Here is a 19,957-nt window from a genome sequence, read left to right on the forward strand (position 1 = left end):
CTCGTCAATTCAGTGGTGTAAAGTAGTTGTCAAACACACATCACATTATACAAGGTGCTGAATGAGAAACTCTGCATATAAAAGAAACAGAAAGGCTAAGCAGCAATATAGTGTGTAGACTCTAGGCTCTAGGCCGTAGACTGTAGGCCGTAGACTGTAGGCCGTAGGCTGTGTTGTTTCTTCGTTCAGTCACTGATGGTCAGATGGGCAAGAAGAGACAATGCCACGAGGGAAATACCTTGTGATTTATCAGTCATGAATCACCATGACAGACAGATGGTTTGAGTATTGCAACAGACAGTCCAGTTCTCGTAGAACAGTCATGCGTCTGTGGAATTTTTAACAAGGAACCAAACAGGTCACAGGGTGAATACCAGCAGTTTGTTCCCCTTTTCTCTAAATTGATCAGTACTGAGAAAAATGAGATCGGGAGAGGAAGAATATTCTGTCACGTTGTCCTCCTGAATGTGTCCAACCAATACAGAGTCCCGATGTTGAATCCCAAAGTTATGACCAGGTATCATTTTGTATGCATGACATCACAGGGGTCTGTCCTCCGTGGACCTCAAATCTTCCTATCCTGATTTGTCTACATTCCATTTCCCTCGCAGGGCCTGTTCAATGGGGATAACCCTGCCCAGACACGTTGCTCCTGGTTGATTCATTTGAATCAGCTTCACCTGCAGTTTGACAGGGAAACAGTTTTGCTAGCTGAGTGCAGTAACATTTAGAGGCAAAACATGTACTATAGTAGCATAACCACGGGAAGTAATTGGGAGTTGGAGGTATTGTTTGTGTAGGTGGACAGGGTGGCAGCAGAGAAAACAATGTTTTGCATGCTCTAATTGGTCCACTAATACAGGATTATTAAAGGCCCAGCGCACTACTTTTGTGAGAGAGAAGAAAAAAATAAAGAAACCATTACTTATTGTCATGTTATTATATACTATAGCCCCCCTTTCCTTGTCACCTTTCCTATAACCTAGCACCACTGACCATGACTTGACAAGTGGAAGCAGCACTAAGGTGAAAACCTGTCCATACTTTTCAGTTATTGGAAAGGAGTTCAAGGAGTACTGGGACATTTGAGGCAATAGTCTACTGATTGAATCAAATGTAGACACTGTCTACCTGTTCACGACAAGGAAGTCTGTGCAAAAGATAAATGCGCAGACTTACTCATATTTGCATCGTGTGGATCCAACAGTGCCAGTTGTTTAAAGTTAGTGATTTATGAATCAAAGAACTGACAGCACCTTTTCAAGCTCCGGTCAGGCATCCAAGGATATTTGTCGACAATCCTCGTCATCCACCAGGTTTCTGTATCACCAACACTAGGCTATCGGACATGTTGGCTCAAGGAAATATTCTCCAGTCGGGAGAACTTCGAGTAGGCTAAACATTCGATGAATGATGTTTAAATTATTTTCGGTGTGTAGTTGGTAATTGAGAAAAAGTATAGGTTACTTACCATTTTAACTTGATATTACTTCCTGATTGAGAAATCCACCTTACACGGAAAGCTTGGGGCTACGCAAGGAGTGTCACGAGCTCAGGTGAAACGTAATATCATACTTATAAATCTAAAGAGGGTTAATTTAATAGTCGGTATTATATGCTGTTTTCTATCAATGTAAAAACGTTCAACCGGTGCTTCAACGTTGATTGAATAGCCTAGCCTGACTTCTAAGGAGGTGTGGTCAGTTTGTAAGTAATTTAAACATTTGCTTAATGGCGGAAGTGTGAACAGGTAAGGGAATACCTCTGCAGATGGCATGAAGGTGTTTTTTTAAAGCCTATCACGCACGTACAATGGTGTAAAGTAGTTGTAGTAGATAGTAACGTATTGAAATATCCAGACAGGTAAAAATGTCATTTTCAACAACCTGACAGACAAATTAAATTTATTACAAAGAAAAATGTACAAGTTAAGGGAGGTCACGTGATCATAACAGCTGGTCCATTAAATAACAGTTCATAAAGAAATAAAAAGGTTTGACAAAAACACTAAAGGTAGTAGAAAAACTATTGGGAGAAATACATTTATATAGGATTCTAGCTTGTAATTGGTTTGCCCTTACACATTCAGACATCTGGAACAGGGGTGAGAATCCAGATTCTATTGAGATGAATGTAGAGTGGTGGATGGACATACATCATCTCTATCCTGCCCTAAAACACAGGAAATCAGCCATACAGTTCATAGACCCCATCTTTATCTACCTCCATCCAAAAGCATTCAGATTTAGAAATGTTGAAGTAACACTAAGTCAACCATTCATGAATTATGACTATTTAACTCAATGTTCAAAGCCTTTGCTGCTTTTGTGAAATACTGAGTTCTGAGGTACTTCAGTCACACTGGTTGTTGTAAAACTGCTTTGCTCTCCTTTTGTCTACTCAGACCCTCCCCACAAGTACCAGTTTCTTGTGGCTCAATACAGACAGCAGTAGGCTCTTCTTCTTCCTCCAAAATTATACCAGGTAGAAATACAAGTCTTCACAGTCGAGTCATGTCCCTTCATACAAAGTGATGCACAAAAGCTTACAGAATAAATTAGGTTGATAGAAGATACATCGGTAGCGTGGCGCTCCCTCATTCCAAACCACTATTGTCGGATCATATTTTGAGGGAACTATGTGCATCTAGCAAACAATGTCACTCCTCAACAACCAAGAACAGTCATGAGTATGGCAGTCCAAAGACAATGGAAACAGAGCTGGTTCCTAGGCATTTCACTAAGTGTTCATTCCATGACTGAGAAAGCGTAGAGAAAACCACTGTAATAGAGAGTTTGGAATGAAATGGTCAATATAGAGACTGAACACCATCACACACTGGGGTGAGACAGATTGATTTAAAGGGCCGGTGAGTGTCATGTATATCTGAGGCACAGGGAAACTGTACCATTACATACTGCAGAGACGGGGAGAAACAGAACACATTCCTATTGGAGAAAACAAAGCACATGGAAAGATATAAGGGGGTAAAACAGACAGAAACAGAGAGACATGAATAAAGATGCAGGAAAAGATGAAAACCACAGCTGAAACCTCTCCAATCTCCTGTCTAAATCCTGTGAGGAAAGACAGTCCAAGGTTGAGGTGGTGTTAGAAACAACTATAAACTATGAATGCATTCTGTCTGTAGAGGTATGGGGACTTGTAGGGGGAGTGGTCTCTGCCCGTGGTGCGGCCTCTCCAGTCTAGTCCATGTATGTCCACTGCACATTTAGAAACACACACACACACACACACTCATGTATCCTTTCCATACACACGTCCTGTACACACGCACACACACACGTTCACATGATGCCGTTGGTGAGGTACTGGAAGCCGTCATAGAGCTTGGTGGTGATGGAGCGCATGGATCCGTCCACCATCTGCTCCACCAGGACCTGCAGCTGTTCCTCCGTCAGGCTCATGTGGAAACGCTCCTTCAGGGTCCGGATGGTGCTGGAGCCGTGGAAGCAGGGCAGCTGGGAGCCTGGTAGGGAGAAGAGAGGGACACTGATGAAGTACAGTGTAGTACAGTTTGTTACTCATAACGACCAAGTGTACTTCTCCATAAAGCACTTTCCTTAAAGATAAAGCTACTTTACAGGACTAACTAAAGCGAACATGACTACTACACAGACTAGGACCAGAGACATGTCATGACTGATACACAGTTGTGGGTTAGGACAAGGTAAGTATGAAGAGTAATTACCTTGCTGCATGATCTCCACTATCTGGATGACTTTGTCCATGTGTTTACGTGCTGCTATCAGGCCCTGCAGCATGAGCATCTTATAGTAATTAAACATGTCTCCATCCAGACCTCCCATCACCTAGAGAGAGACAGAGCATCTTATAGTAATTAAACATGTCTCCATCCAGACCTCCCATCACCTAGAGAGAGACAGAGCATCTTATAGTAATTAAACATGTCTCCATCCAGACCTCCCATCACCTAGAGAGAGACAGAGCATCTTATAGTAATTAAACATGTCTCCATCCAGACCTCCCATCACCTAGAGAGAGACAGAGCATCTTATAGTAATTAAACATGTCTCCATCCAGACCTCCCATCACCTAGAGAGAGACAGAGCATCTTATAGTAATTAAACATGTCTCCATCCAGACCTCCCATCACCTAGAGAGAGACAGAGCATCTTATAGTAATTAAACATGTCTCCATCCAGACCTCCCATCACCTAGAGAGAGACAGAGCATCTTATAGTAATTAAACATGTCTCCATCCAGACCTCCCATCACCTAGAGAGAGACAGAGCATCTTATAGTAATTAAACATGTCTCCATCCAGACCTCCCATCACCTCCCATCACCTAGAGAGAGACAGAGCATCTTATAGTAATTAAACATGTCTCCATCCAGACCTCCCATCACCTAGAGAGAGAGACCTCCCATCACCTAGAGAGAGACAGAGCATCTTATAGTAATTAAACATGTCTCCATCCAGACCTCCCATCACCTAGAGAGAGACAGAGCATCTTATAGTAATTAAACATGTCTCCATCCAGACCTCCCATCACCTAGAGAGAGACAGAGCATCTTATAGTAATTAAACATGTCTCCATCACCTAGAGAGACAGTCACAAGAAAGTGTTGTATTAGTCAATTAGCTTTGTTGAAGATGGCAAAGTGTTCCAAACCTCTGCTTTACTCCTGGTTCAACAGAGTGCAAATCTGAATAAGAACGTTGCATCAGCGTTCCTGTCAATTAACTCACGTCTACAAACTCGTTGGTGAGCTTGAAAGCAGAGGTCTCAAAGCCCAGGTTACGGGGCGAGCTGGACAGAATGAAGCCAAAGTCTATGTGGATGATGTGGCCTTCAGCGTCCAACAGGATGTTGCCATTGTGTCTGGAGAGATGACAGGGCAGAGAGAGATAACAGGGAGGAGTGAGTTGAGAGAACAGAAATGGTCAGAAAGAAAGAGGGAAAATAAGAGTGAACAGAATGTAAGTGATGAGAGAGAGAGATGATAGGGAGGAGAGATGAGAACAAAATGTAAGTGATGAGAGAGAGAAAGGGGATATAGGAGTGAATGAGAGGAAGTAGTGGGTGTGTCTGACCTGTCTTTGACCTGCAGCAGGTAGCAGATGAGACAGTAGCCTGCACAGCTCTGGACAAAGTTGCGCTGGGCCGTGAGGAAGGCCTCGGTGGTGTGGGTACCGTGTTCCTGTAGGAAGTAGTCCAGCAGAGACATCTGGCTCTGTTTCTTCACCTGGCGGAGGGATATCAGAGAACTTTAAATGTTAAATTCCCACTCCAGTCTCCCTTTCAGATCGTGTAACACCTTTTCTACTTAACAAAAGGCCCATCTTAATAGGTGGTCCAGTCATGACACAGCCCGGGGCAGGTCCCATCAGACCAACTCATTGAAGTTTGTAGGACATATTTAATAATCATTTGGTGGGTGCATATATTTGCCCTATTTCACACATGTACAAGTGTTTATTATATACATGTGTGAATTAAAAGTGTCATTTTTTATTTATACATATCCCAACTCCCCCTGAGACACTCTCGGATAGTGGGGTCACGGTCAGGGCATTATCAACGCAACGGTGACCCAGGAGCAATTAGGGTTTAGTGCCTTGCTCATGGGCACGTCAAGAGAGTGACCTTTCGGTTACTGGCCCAACGCTCTAATGTCCTAGCCAGTAGACTACCTGCCATGTGCCGCTAGAAGCCTAATATCTGGGAGAAAAGGTATTGATCTAGCTGGCTGAGGGGCAAAGGTAGTAATGTTAAATACTACTAATAGTAATGTTTGTTTTTGCGTGTGATTTTGTTGGAGCCTTTCTGAGCCCACTCACCTGGTGGATGGACACTGCGTTGACTATGGGTTCAATCATGCCGCTGTCAGAGGAGATCACCAGGATCTTGTAGGGTTTGATCCAGATAGGCACGCGTTCCTGTTCCCAGATGATCTGGGAGAGGGAAGTGAGCGGTACATAATTAGTCCAGATAAAGTATATACAGGAGATTATACTGTCGTGTAAATGCTGGGTGTGGATATGTGGAAAGAGAGGTTCATCCTTGCTGTGTATGTGGAGCTAGATAGTCTCCATTCAGAATGACCTGGAGCTGCTGCAGCACTTGAGAGGCCAGGAGCTCTTGCCGAAGGTCGTCGCCACACTTGACGATGACTGACAACAGCCTCCAGGTAGGGATGTGTCCATATGGGGAGCCCTCCCTTATCCGCCTGTTCAGAACAACACAACAAGTACAGGCACATACAATTAGCAAAGCTCAAACCTTTCCTCTAGCCTTGAGGTTACCATCAAGGCATGCAACACCTCCACGGTCCACTGTGGGGATTGAGTACGCACTGAACCTTCTCCTGCCACGGCTCCTTGAGGGCCACTGCTGAAGGGTCCTCTGGGTCCCGTTTGAATGTGGTGGGTGTGTGAGCTAGCTGCTCTGAGAGACGCCGCCTGTGTAGTGGGGGAAACACACACATTCACCGTCACTACTGAAGAAGCATCATGTACACCACAGTTTGAAAGGCTACATTATACCACCCAAGCTAGCTCTCTCCCAGCTATTCCTCTGTACCTGATGTCTCCAGCAGCGATGAAGATGGGCTCCTTGCTGTCCAGGCTGGTGATGCTGTCCACTGAGAACTGGGAGATGTTGTCACAGCTGTTGGTGTGGAACTCTGGGAGCTGGGATAACAGAGGAGGGGAAAGAACGGGGGAGAGGGTGAGTCCACAGCCCACACTCCTTCGCTACCTGATAAGGGTAGGTGGGCTCCTGACCCCTACCTCCACCTGCAGATCCCCGATGTCGTCCACAGACCAGGCTTCGTTATCCTCATCGTAGTTGTGAACCGTTGAAAAGCCCCCGGCTCGCTGATCTGCCGTGATGCCGCAGTCCGGAAGGTTCTCCACTGAGCGCGTGCTGCGGATCCTGGTCTCGGAGATCCGCACCGGAACGTTGGACGTCTCAAAGTCCTCACACTCCAGAACCTCCACATAGATGAGGTATGGCGCCTGACCAGGTAGAGGTGATTGTTTACATGTTTGTGTTGGTGCGTCGTCTCATTCTACACTGTGTGTGTGTGTGATCTCCCCCCCACCTTGTCTTTGGAGTTGAGCACCACAGCCTGTGTGTGAGGGACGCGCACCACGTGGTGGTCGAAGGCGGCGGTGGGCAGCCAGACGCGGGCGGGCAGCTTGTGGTTGAGCAGCGAAAGCTCCGAGATGAGCCGGGACGTCTTCTGCTCCTTAGTGGGCAGAGTGGCCAGCCGCTTCCCAATGCCCATCAGGGACTTGATGAACTCTCTCTGCGGTGCCAGACGCGCCGGCTACAGAGGAGGAGGAAACATGGCAAGAGTAAATCAGATGTATGAACATAATGACCTTTGGAGTAATAGTGATTTGTAAGAATAGTTCAGTGCTGTGTTGGAACCAAATACTCTCTACAACAACACACCTTCTCGTGTTGACCCCCAGAGAACAGGGAGCACCACTCCCTTGTCAAATTACAACAGCAACTTAGATGTACAGCCATGAGCCGCTGGTCCATTTGTGTCAAGTTAGTTTGAAATGATTCAGAAGTCAAGGCCCATTATTGCAGCTGATTCAAGTGAGCAAATGTGTATAATCGCCTGTAGTCTCAAAATAGCCTTTTAAAAACCCGAAACCCTTCAGCAACCAACTTGACACAAATGTCAGAAGATAAGACTAGTTGAAACAGGAAAGACCAGAACTTGAAACCATTAGCAAATCAGTCATTTGAGGCTAAATTATTGCAGCAGTGGTTTAAAGAAGTCCAAGTTTACACAAAGCCCCAAAACATATACAAACATATTTTGGAAAAATAGAAAATTAAAGCAATAGAGTGGAGGTTTATAAGCATGTATCACAATCTGCACCCGTAACAACCATAGATACACAACTGAAATATGACCCCGAAAACCATGACCCCAAAAAACAAAGAAGTGACCCCTGAAGGCTATTTATCTCTGGAGCCCAAAGTTACATATTGAGATACATGCTTACAACTCCTCACTTCGCATACAGAGAGTAGTCTACAACCCGGCTGCCAATGGAGACAGGCAGCCATCATCCCAGAATGCACCACAGAAGTCTGTGGTGATGGAGGCCGTTAACTTACTGTACCAGTCTTAGTCTAACAATTAAGACTTTCAGAGCTGGAGCTCAGATCCTGGGAAAGGTGAGAGGTTAAAGTACAAAGTAAGGAAAGGAAAGGGGGGTGGAGGGAAAGAAAGTAAAAATTCTTATTTTTAAATGTTTTATACCAACAACAAGAATCATAATTAGGTAGTATCAGACTGTATGTCCCCAGTGAATGGGAAGAGGCTGTGTGCCTGTTTATTCCAGGGTCTTGTTGTGAGGAGTGACAACAAATCTGCAGCTCTACAATGATCCCGGTTATCTGGGTGAACTACTACTAACACTCTCACATGATACTAAAAGGTCACAGAGCATGAGGAATAGAATAGAGGAAATAGAGACATGAGAGCTATGTCTATAGAGCATGGGGAAGCAAGGACAAGGAAAACATTGAGAGAGAGAGAGATGAGCAGAGAAAAGCTTCCTTTATGAAAGTCTAGTGACATCCAGTGTTTATGAATGGTTACTCACAGACAGTGTCTCACTACACATTAATCAGGGGGAGGAGGAATGATGGTGGGAAGAGTCCAAACTAGATCCAGGCCTTCAGAAACTATTCACCCCCTTGACTTTTTACAGCATTTTGTTGTATTACAGCCTGAATTTTTTATTATTTTGGGTCACTAGCCTACACACAATACCTCATAATGTCAAAGTGGAATTGTGTTTTTAGAAATGTGTACAAATTAATGAGAAATTAAGAGCTGAAATGACTTGAGTCAATAGGTTGACTATTCAATCCCTTTGTTATGGCAAGCCTAAATCAATTCAGGAGTACAAATGTGCTGAACAAGTCACATAATACATTGCTCTGTGTGTAATAATAGTGTTCAACATGATTTCTGAATGACTACCTCATCTCTGTACCCCACACATACAATTATCTATAAGGTCACTCAGTCGAGCAGCGCATTTCAAACACAGATTCAACAACAAAGACCAGGGAGGTTTTTCAATGCCTCGCAAAGGCACCCATTGGTAGAGAGGTACAAAAAAATTGAAAAGCAGACATTGAATATTCCTTTGAGCATGGTGAAGTTATTAATTACACTTTGGATGGTGTATCAATACACCCAGTCACTACAAAGATACAGGCGTCCTTCCTAACTCAGCTGCCGGAAAGGAAGGAAATGGCTCAGGGATTTCCCCATGAGGCCAATGGTGATTTTAAAACACTTAGAGTTTAATGGCTGTGATAGGAGAGAAAACATAGTTACTCCACAATACTAACCTAAATAACAGACTGAAAAGAAGCCTGTACATAATTTAAAAAATATTCCAAAACATGAAACCTGTTTGCAGTAAGGCACTAAAGTAAAACTACAAAACATGTTGCAAAGAAATTAACTTGTCCTGAATACAAAGCATTAGGTTTGGGGCAAATTCTTGTAACACAACAAAATGTGGAAAAAGTCAAAGGGTGTGAATATTTTCTGAAGGTTCCACACAATCACTAGACACTTTGAACTCTCCTCCCAGTGTAACAGTGATGGTGCAACAGCAGTCTTTGTTCACACCATGTGTTTTACCAGCCTTTGCAGAAGGTCACGTGAGACTGAGACAGCATTTTCTGCTGCACGATGACATGAAGTTGGCCCATCACATAACAGTATATTTAAATTACCTTCCTGAATTGGCCTGGAATTGATTCTGACCTGGCGCCATAATGGGGCAGGAGGTCTCTATAGTGGAGTCTCAATAAGAGAGTGGGGAGGTTGTGTTTTGGGTACCTCTATAACAATGATAAGGAAGTTGTGTCAATGACTCATCGATGACTAAAGGAACTGAACTGGTGCATCAGTGACTCATGAAGAGATTTGCACCCCAATGTTCAATTGTGTATCCAACAACTACCTATACAACTAAAAGTGTTCAAATGTTTGATAACAGACCCTTTCATGCATGAGAAGACTGCCTAATCCTAGATTATCGCCCATATCAGGAGGGCACGTCCTTTTACATAATGACAGCTCTGCCGTTTCAGGGACAGTCCCTGAGCACCCTGTAGTGGTGATGACTGAGTACCTTTACATGCACACTAATAATTAGATAGTAAACTGATTATGGCAGTAGGCCAAGCACGGCAGGAGTCATGTAAACACATTACTCTGCATAACTCAATCGGCACACTGTCATAATCAAAGTAAACATGCACCAATTAAAACAGCTGGTTTTCTGAGCAATCTTTCAAATGACTAGGACATGCAAAGACCTTAAATCAGAGTTGTAGCAGTGTTACTGAGCACGAGCAGCGCAAGCTTCCTCCTTTAGCGCCAGTGAAGTTAGTTCAGAAAAACTGAAAGTGTGCATCTTAGAAATAGTTCACATTCAAACTTTTATGTCCAAACTTAGACTCAAATATAATTCACAAACGTTTATTTTGACTGGTGATTATCAAAGTCCCATCAGGTAGCCTGATTTCAGATGTGTCCATGTAAACTGGATTATTAGGGGAATCCTTCTTCTTGCGAAGCATGTAAATGTTTAAATCGAACTACTATAATAATAATCTCATTATTTACAATAATTGTACTATTGTGTGCATGTAAACATTAGCTAAATATTTTTAGACTTACTCAAGTAGCATTTTACTGGGTGACTTTTACTTGAGTCATTTTCTATTAAGGTATCTTTACTTTTACTCAATTGGGTACTTTTTCCACCACTGGTCAGATGTATGTTTTTTATTCTATGTATGACTTATTTTGTCTAACAGACAAGTAACCAAAATGTTTGTCATCTTTTCTATGCGTTTTCAATTAAAATATATATTTTTTTATTTATATATCCTTCAACGATGACGACAAGAACTACTGGTCTTATCAGCGTAGCTAAATGAACCATTATGACAAATTCTTTACTCTGGTGTTTTTGTATCCAATAGCTACCAGGTTAATAGCCGAGTACTGATGATGTCGCCACATGGTCAGTCGTCATAGCGAACTAGTTTCTCCAAGATATCACCAGACCTCAATAGAGACCTCTGGGCATGGTGTTTCTAGAAGCACTGTGACCCTACAGTAACACTGTCTCCATGTTTGTAAAACATTGTCAGGGTGTCATGATGCCACCGTAAACCGAAGAGGGAGCTAAGAGAGAAAGGAGGAAGTGACCAGAGGGAAATCACTGAGCTTGAAACTGAACTGCTGATTAAGTTTGGTGTGGTAGTCACATATACACATGCATGCACGCACGGACACACACACACAGAGCTTAATTGGTCAAAGATCCTCTCTTCAACATTTTTATATTTGAGTCATTTAGCAGACGCTCTTATCCAGAGCAACTTACAGTAGTGAGTGCACACATATTTATACTTTATTCGTACTGGTCCGAAGTGGGAATGGAACCCATAACCCTGGCCATGTTCTACCAACTGAGCTACATGGTCCCAAGTGGGAACGGAACCCTTATGGGTTGGGCCATGCTCTATCAACTGAGCTACATGGTCCCAAGTGGGAACGGAACCCATAACCCTGGCCATGCTCTACCAACTGAGCTACATGGGACCACGTGGGAACGGAACCCATAACCCTGGCCATGCTCTACCAACTGAGCTACATGGGACCACGTGGGAACGGAACCCATAACCCTGGCCATGCTCTACCAACTGAGCTACATGGGACCACGTGGGAACGGAACCCATAACCCTGGCCATGCTCTACCAACTGAGCTACATGGGACCACGTGGGAACGGAACCCATAACCCTGGCCATGCTCTACCAACTGAGCTACATGGGACCACGTGGGAACAGAACCCATAACCCTGGCCATTTTATTTTTTTTTATTTTTTTTATTTCACCTTTATTTAACCAGGTAGGCTAGTTGAGAACAAGTTCTCATTTGCAACTGCGACCTGGCCAAGATAAAGCATAGCAGTGTGAACAGACAACACAGAGTTACACATGGAGTAAACAATTAGCAAGTCAATAACACAGTAGAAAAAAATGGGCAGTCTATATACAATGTGTGCAAAAGGCATGAGGAGGTAGGCGAATAATACAATTTTGCAGATTAACACTGGAGTGATAAATGATCAGATGGGCATGTACAGGTAGAGATATTGGTGTGCAAAAGAGCAGAAAAGTAAATAAATAAAAACAGTATAAAAACAGTAAGGGAATGAGGTAGGTGAAAAAGGGTGAGCTATTTACCTATAGACTATGTACAGCTGCAGCGATCGGTTAGCTGCTCGGATAGCTGATGTTTGAAGTTGGAGAGGGAGATAAAAGTCTCCAACTTCAGCGATTTTTGCAATTCGTTCCAGTCACAGGCAGCAGAGTACTGGAACGAAAGGCGGCCAAATGAGGTGTTGGCTTTAGGGATGATCAGTGAGATACACCTGCTGGAGCGCGTGCTACGGATGGGTGTTGCCATCGTGACCAGTGAACTGAGATAAGGCGGAGCTTTACCTAGCATGGACTTGTAGATGACCTGGAGCCAGTGGGTCTGGCGACGAATATGTAGTGAGGGCCAGCCGACTAGAGCATACAAGTCGCAGTGGTGGGTGGTATAAGGTGCTTTAGTGACAAAACGGATGGCACTGTGGTAGACTGCATCCAGTTTGCTGAGTAGAGTGTTGGAAGCCATTTTGTAGATGACATCGCCGAAGTCGAGGATCGGTAGGATAGTCAGTTTTACTAGGGTAAGCTTGGCAGCGTGAGTGAAGGAGGCTTTGTTGCGGAATAGAAAGCCGACTCTGGATTTGATTTTTGATTGGAGATGTTTGATGTGAGTCTGGAAGGAGAGTTTGCAGTCTAGCCAGACACCTAGGTACTTATAGATGTCCACATATTCAAGGTTGGAACCATCCAGGGTGGTGATGCTAGTCGGGCATGCGGGTGCAGGCAGCGATCGGTTGAAAAGCATGCATTTGGTTTTACTCGCGTTTAAGAGCAGTTGGAGGCCACGGAAGGAGTGCTGTATGGCATTGAAGCTCGTTTGGAGGTTGGATAGCACAGTGTCCAATGACGGGCCGAAAGTATATAGAATGGTGTCGTCTGCGTAGAGGTGGATCAGGGAATCGCCCGCAGCAAGAGCAACATCATTGATATATACAGAGAAAAGAGTCGGCCCGAGAATTGAACCCTGTGGCACCCCCATAGAGACTGCCAGAGGACCGGACAGCATGCCCTCTGATTTGACACACTGAACTCTGTCTGCAAAGTAATTGGTGAACCAGGCAAGGCAGTCATCCGAAAAACCGAGGCTGTTGAGTCTGCCGATAAGAATTTGGTGATTGACAGAGTCGAAAGCCTTGGCGAGGTCGATGAAGACGGCTGCACAGTACTGTCTTTTATCGATGGCGGTTATGATATCATTTAGTACCTTGAGTGTGGCTGAGGTGCACCCGTGACCGGCTCGGAAACCAGATTGCACAGCGGAGAAGGTACGGTGGGATTCGAGATGGTCAGTGACCTGTTTGTTGACTTGGCTTTCGAAGACCTTAGATAGGCAGGGCAGGATGGATATAGGTCTATAGCAGTTTGGGTCCAGGGTGTCTCCCCCTTTGAAGAGGGGGATGACTGCGGCAGCTTTCAATCCTTGGGGATCTCAGACGATATGAAAGAGAGGTTGAACAGGCTGGTAATAGGGGTTGCGACAATGGCGGCAGATAGTTTCAGAAATAGCGGGTCCAGATTGTCAAGCCCAGCTGATTTGTACGGGTCCAGGTTTTGCAGCTCTTTCAGAACATCTGCTATCTGGATCTGGGTAAAGGAGAACCTGGAGAGGCTTGGGTGAGGAACTACGGGGGGCGGAGCTGTTGGCCGAGGTTGGAGTAGCCAGGCGGAAGGCATGGCCAGCCGTTGAGAAGTGCTTATTGAAGTTTTCGATAATCATGGATTTATCGGTGGAGACCGTGTTTCCTAGCCTCAGTGCAGTGGGCAGCTGGGAGGAGGTGCTCTTGTTCTCCATGGACTTCACAGTGTCCCAGAACTTTTGGAGTTGGAGCTACAGGATGCAAACTTCTGCCTGAAGAAGCTGGCCTTAGCTTTCCTGACTGACTGCGTGTATTGGTTCCTGACTTCCCTGAACAGTTGCATATCACGGGGCTATTCGATGCTATTGCAGTCCGCCACAGGATGTTTTTGTGCTGGTCGAGGGCAGTCAGGTCTGGAGTGAACCAAGGGCTGTATCTGTTCTTGGTTCTGCATTTTTGAACGGAGCATGCTTATCTAAAATGGTGAGGAAGTTACTTTTAAAGAATGACCAGGCATCCTCAACTGACGGGATGAGGTCAATGTCCTTCCAGGATACACGGGCCAGGTCGATTAGAAAGGCCTGCTCACAGAAGTGTTTTAGGGAGCGTTTGACAGTGATGAGGGGTGGTCGTTTGACTGCGGCTCCGTGGCGGATACAGGCGATGAGGCAGTGATCGCTGAGATCCTGGTTGAAGACAGCGGAGGTATATTTGGAGGGCCAGTTGGTCAGGATGACGTCTATGAGGGTGCCCTTGTTTACAGAGTTAGGGTTGTACCTGGTGGGTTCCTTGATGATTTGAGTGAGATTGAGGGCATCTAGCTTAGATTGTAGGACTGCCGGGGTGTTAAGCATATCCCAGTTTAGGTCACCTAACAGAACAAACTCTGAAGCTAGATGGGGGCGATCAATTCACAAATGGTGTCCAGGGCGCAGCTGGGAGCTGACGGGGGTCGGTAGCAGGCGGCAACAGTGATAGACTTGTTTCTGGAGAGAGTAATTTTCAAAATTAGTAGTTCAAACTGTTTGGGTATGGACCTGGAAAGTATGACATTACTTTGCAGGCTATCTCTGCAGTAGACTGCGACTCCGCCCCTTTGGCAGTTCTATCTTGACGGAAGATGTTATAGTTGGGTATGGAAATCTCTGAATTTTTGGTGGCCTTCCTGAGCCAGGATTCAGACACGGCAAGGACATCAGGGTTAGCAGAGTGTGCTAAAGCAGTGAGTAAAACAAACTTAGGGAGGAGGCTTCTGATGTTGACATGCATAAAACCAAGACTTTTTCGATCACAGAAGTCAACAAATGAGGGTACCTGGGGGCATGCAGGGCCATGCTCTATCAACTGAGCTACATGGGACCACGTGGGAACAGAACCCATAACCCTGGCCATGCTCTATCAACTGAGCTACATGGGACCACGTGGGAACAGAACCCATAACCCTGGCCATGCTCTACCAACTGAGCTACATGGGACCACGTGGGAGTTACATAACCATGACACCTTCTATACAGAGACAGAAGAGGAAGTATTATTCCCTGCTCTGTCTGGAATATGTGCATTCCACTGACCCCAAACCCCAATAGCATGTTATCTCCGGGCCTATTTTTCAGACAACTGGTGATAACAGCTACAGATTAAGAGTGCTGGACCTCTTTCTGTTCTTGTATAATGCCCCCCCATTGGACACCAAACAGTTGCTTCCAAAGTTAGCTATCCCACTTTGTGAGATGCCTGCCAAGATACAGAGAAACAAAGTGACTTAGTGGAAAACAAAAATGTGTATATACTCCCAGTGCACACCTCGTCCTGGTTGCTCTCCACCTTGGGGTTGCTCGCTGTCCTCTTCAGGTTGCTGCTCAGGCTGATGCTGACGGTGGCGTCCGACTTGGAGCGCTGATGCGTGCGCTTAGTAGGCGACAGACCGTGCTCTCCGCCCAAGCCGTGCCCGTGCAGGGATGGTGCAGCAGTCGGAAGTGGGCAGAAAGGGGCCAACGTCAGTGGCTGGCGGGCACGGACCGCAGCTGGTTTGAGTTCGTCGGAGAAGATGAGTTTGCGTAGCTTGGTGCCGCGCGAGTGTCGCTGTGTGGAGATGTGCATGTCGGAGGAGTAGGCGCCCAGCAGCCAGGCACACTGCAGCGAGAAGGAGATACTCTGACGGCAGCGGTGCACCTGTGGTGGAAAAAATATTTGATGTGAAAGGAGCTTTAGAGAGGATACATTTGTAACTCTGATGAGTAGCTAGCCACGGAGGTAGTTCAGGGAGGTAACATACGCACCACGTAGGGCTTGATGGCGTCTCCCACATCCTCGTCCATGTGGATGTACATGTTGAGCAGCTGCGGCAGGTAGAAGTCCACCTCCTCGTGGCGGAAGCTGAACAGACGGTTGCCGATGTAGGCCTGCACACCCGGCTCCTTGGAGTTGTGTAGATAGGAGATGGCCATTGACACGTCGAAGAGTTTGGACTCAAACAGCCGCAGCAGCCACGACTGCTTGGAGGGGTTGTGGCGCTGGCGCCGCCGCGCGCTTTTCACCGAGCCTGGAGGCAGTGCCTCAGAGTCCTCCTCCCCGGGGATTTTTGGGGGCTTGATAGGCTCTGTATGTACAGTCCCGTTGACCAGTGTTTGGTCTGTGCTATTGCCACCATCAGACCCAGGACCTGACCCCTCACTTTCGCCTTTGAGGAACTTCACCTTCTGCAGCACCTCCTGGCAGGCCATCTTGGCCACCTCGGGATCGATGACCAGGGTCAGCTCGCCCACGCCCTCTGAGATGACATCCAGGGGTGGGCTGGAGGCAGCTGGACCATCACTGTGAGTGGGGCTGGGACTGGTGGTCTGCTGATGGTGGTAGGATCCAGAGGAAGGGGAGGAGGGCAGAGAAAGGGAGGGAGAGGAGGAGGCTGTGGAGGGGCTCTGCGGTTCTAGTTCCTCTGGCTGTACAGCAGACAGACCCAGCTCCGTGTCACCCATCACGGCCGCTCACCGCACTCCCACTGGAGAGAGACAGAGACAGACACAGACACAGACAGAGGTGGGGAGGAGAGGAGAGGATGATGACGAGGGGGAGAAAGGGGGTGGTAGTGTGAGAGAGAATAGGAAACAGAAAGAGGTTTCATCATTGTTTTGGCCCTCAACGTGTGACAGACCTAGGTTTGTGGAGGTCATGACATTTTGTCAGCAGGTTATTGTCATGCAAAAGACTGCCAGTCTCACGGTAATTGACTGTTAATTAACAAACACATTTAGCATATCCAGGCCTCCACGTATACAAGCCCCATAAAAGCCTTTGAAACATCTACATTTTTTTTTTAAATAGAAAGTTAAATAAATCTATTTAATATACACAATCACAATGAATCCATTATGTATTTTATACAGGTCTTAAGAAATATGATATGAATAAAATGTATTTCAGAAGAACATGTTTTCTGGCTATGCGCCATGCCATTGGCTGTAGGCTTGTTAATTTAGCAGAAAATATATTCTTATATGTCCCGTGACATTATTTGATATGATTTTATAGTATGAAGAATATAATTGAACTTGAGCTGAATAAAATAGAAATGATATTTTTCCCCATTCCGGAGTGAGTGTGCATATGAAGTGGCTGTGTCGAGCATAAAAGTGAACATTTGAAACAGGTCTTATACACTAGATTTAGAGTTACTTGGCAACTTTAGCTGTGAATGATACAAACCTTATGGGCTGCATGGTGTGACTATCGGCTATGGATGACTTGTTGGTCTGACTGAGGTCAGACGTGTTCGTCTGACTGAGGTCACTGTGTTCCGGCAGGCCCTGCTATGTAATGCACATGGCCATACACACCTGCTAATTCTACTGAGCAGATTAGCACCACAGCAGCACTACCTAGTGCCATGCACTACAGGCCCAAAGCAGGGAGAGGGAGGGTTGTCTCTCTAAAACCTCTGTTATCCATCAGGTGTCAATCTTCAACATGCTTAATAGCAACCCATCACAAGCCATCCATCGTAGAACACAGTGATCAAGGGATCTACCAGAAACTTCGACTACGAAGATGAAACCAATACATTTTTCACATTGTTGAATCAACAATGTGGGCTAAGGGCCTCGATCTTTAAGAATGGGTGCAGTAGAACACTGGTCCTGCTGTATAGGACTTGTGTGGGTGGTGGAGCAAAGTACTTCCTCATTGGGCTAGTATCCATCAGTTTAAAAGTTTAAAGTTTAAACTCAGAAAGGGCTGGTGGGTGTAGAACATAAGTGTCAGGTTTGTATACAGTGTTCAGCGGATGGAATATGAATTAACCCTTCGCTAGCTGGCTGCGGCAAGTTGTTGTTGAATTAGCCGTTTCAAGAAGCAGGGACAAGGCAGGGAATTACGCATAGCTAGCACCGTTATCCCAATCGTCCAAACAGAATCATACAGGTGTCTAGCCAGCCAACACCGTCGAGGCAAGGGGTGTGTCATGGAGATAGGTATACAAACATTTGACACGTGTGGTTAACGTTAGAAATATGCTGCAGTTGCAATTAACTTTGCTCGCAACTAACGTTGGCAAAACATTTACTAGAACGCTAAAGTTAGATAGAGATGGCTAACTCGCTTCAGACGAGTAACGTTAGGTAGAAAATCAAACACTAGCTATCTAACTAACTATCAGTAGTTAGTTAACAGTTCACTAGCCAGCTAGTTGTCGAGCTTGCTGACTAGCTCAGAGCGTAACGTTATTTGCTAGGTAGCTACCATTAGTAAAGTATTTATTCTAGTTAAGTTAGCTATAATTTAGCTATAGTTTAGTAGCTAGCTCCTTCTCATTCCTGGTCAGATTTAGCCATCTAACGTTAACTACATATCTTCCTTAAACGATAAGAAATACCGGTCTTATCATAGTAGCTAAATTAACCATTATGACAAATTCTTTACTCGGGTGTTTTTGTATCTAATTGCTAGCTACCAAGTTAGTAGCCGACTAGCTGCTAACCTAAACCTGAGGGATTAACGTTAGCTAGCTCGCTTGCTAGCACATAAGTAGCTAACGTTACACCAGCTAACTTGCGTATCAAACTCCTCGTTATCTTTAAGGCCACGCCACTCTTGAGTGCTATAAACAATTATAAACATAACTCCTACCTTAAAATTGTATTGGCTGGTTAGCTATTTAATATTTTTTTATCTCCAATATCTCTGCTCCATTTAGAATGCGTTCAGTCCCTCAAAGTGCCGAGTTCTCTGAACAACTTATTGGAGAGGTGACAGACAGACTAGGGCTGCCTGCTTAGTGCCTGTGTAAAATATATATTGTCCATTATGACAAACTACTCCACAATAAGTGTTATTGTTGTAAAACATGGAAAATTGCTGGATGAAGAACGTGTAAAATTTTAGCTACATCCAGAAGTGCGTAATAGGGTAGAGTAGGGTACACTATGCTACCAGTGTATTATACATAGGCGACAGGAGGTTGGTGACACCTTAATTGGGGAGGACAGGCATATGGTAAGTTGAGGTGGAAAGAGATCAACATCAAACACATGGTTTCCATTCACTCCATTCCTGTTATGACCAGTCATCCTCTCAGCAGCCTCCACTGACAAAGCCATTTCTATTCCGCAACAAAGCCTCCTTCACTCACACCGCCAAACTTACCCTAGTAAAACTGACTATCCTACCGATCCTCAACTTCGGCGATGTCATCTACAAAATAGCTTCCAATACTCTACTCAGCAAACTGGATGCAGTTTATCACAGTGCCATCCGTTTTGTTACTAAAGCACCTTATACCACCCACCACTGCAACCTGTATGCTCAGTCGGCTGGCCCTCGCTACATATTCGTCGCCAGACCCACTGGCTCCAGGTCATCTACAAGTCCATGCTAGGTAAAGCTCCGCCTTATCTCAGTTCACTGGTCACGATGGCAACACCCACCCGTAGCACGCGCTCCAGCAGGTGTATCTCACGGATCATCCCTAAAGCCAACACCTCATTTGGCCGCCTTTCGTTCCAGTTATCTGCTGCCTGTGACTGGAACGAATTGCAAAAATCGCTGAAGTTGGAGACTTTTATCTCCCTCACCAACTTCAAACATCTGAGCAGCTAACCGATCACTGCAG

The 19,957-nt window shown here is 45.3% G+C and overlaps 2 protein-coding genes across 16 annotated transcripts in view; both read right to left on the reverse strand.

Moving 5' to 3' along the window:
- The window catches only part of LOC118373331 (unconventional myosin-Ie-like), a 14,753-nt gene extending 13,026 nt beyond the window's left edge, over positions 1–1,727 (reverse strand). Inside the window, exon 1 of the mRNA XM_052506343.1 lies at positions 1,472–1,727. Within this exon, the coding sequence (XP_052362303.1) occupies positions 1,472–1,474 (3 nt within the window). The 5' untranslated portion in view covers positions 1,475–1,727. The remainder of the gene's footprint in view (positions 1–1,471) is intronic.
- Positions 1,728–1,887: 160 nt separating this feature from the next.
- pi4kb (phosphatidylinositol 4-kinase, catalytic, beta) lies at positions 1,888–19,131 on the reverse strand. Of its 15 annotated transcripts, none has more exons than XM_052506327.1 (13): positions 18,976–19,131; positions 16,134–16,852; positions 15,658–16,026; positions 7,093–7,320; positions 6,779–7,006; positions 6,570–6,679; positions 6,344–6,448; positions 6,093–6,216; positions 5,828–5,941; positions 5,081–5,232; positions 4,736–4,868; positions 3,713–3,833; positions 1,888–3,490 (listed from the first exon to the last, which is right to left on the reverse strand). In XM_052506327.1, the coding sequence occupies exons 2-13, from the start codon at positions 16,827–16,829 to the stop codon at positions 3,309–3,311; spliced, it is 2,562 nt and encodes an 853-aa protein (XP_052362287.1). In that variant the 5' UTR covers positions 16,830–16,852; positions 18,976–19,131; the 3' UTR covers positions 1,888–3,308. The 15 variants fall into 15 exon arrangements, with proteins under 15 accessions (XP_052362287.1, XP_052362301.1, XP_052362297.1 ...); XM_052506340.1 differs by lacking the exons at positions 1,888–3,490; positions 3,713–3,833 and adding exons at positions 4,023–4,189; positions 4,407–4,477; XM_052506342.1 differs by lacking the exons at positions 1,888–3,490; positions 3,713–3,833 and adding exons at positions 4,083–4,189; positions 4,407–4,538.
- Between the last annotated feature and the right edge of the window lie 826 nt (positions 19,132–19,957).

The sequence above is a fragment of the Oncorhynchus keta genome, unplaced genomic scaffold (assembly GCF_023373465.1).
Source record: "Oncorhynchus keta strain PuntledgeMale-10-30-2019 unplaced genomic scaffold, Oket_V2 Un_contig_25821_pilon_pilon, whole genome shotgun sequence".
NCBI lineage: Eukaryota > Metazoa > Chordata > Actinopteri > Salmoniformes > Salmonidae > Oncorhynchus > Oncorhynchus keta.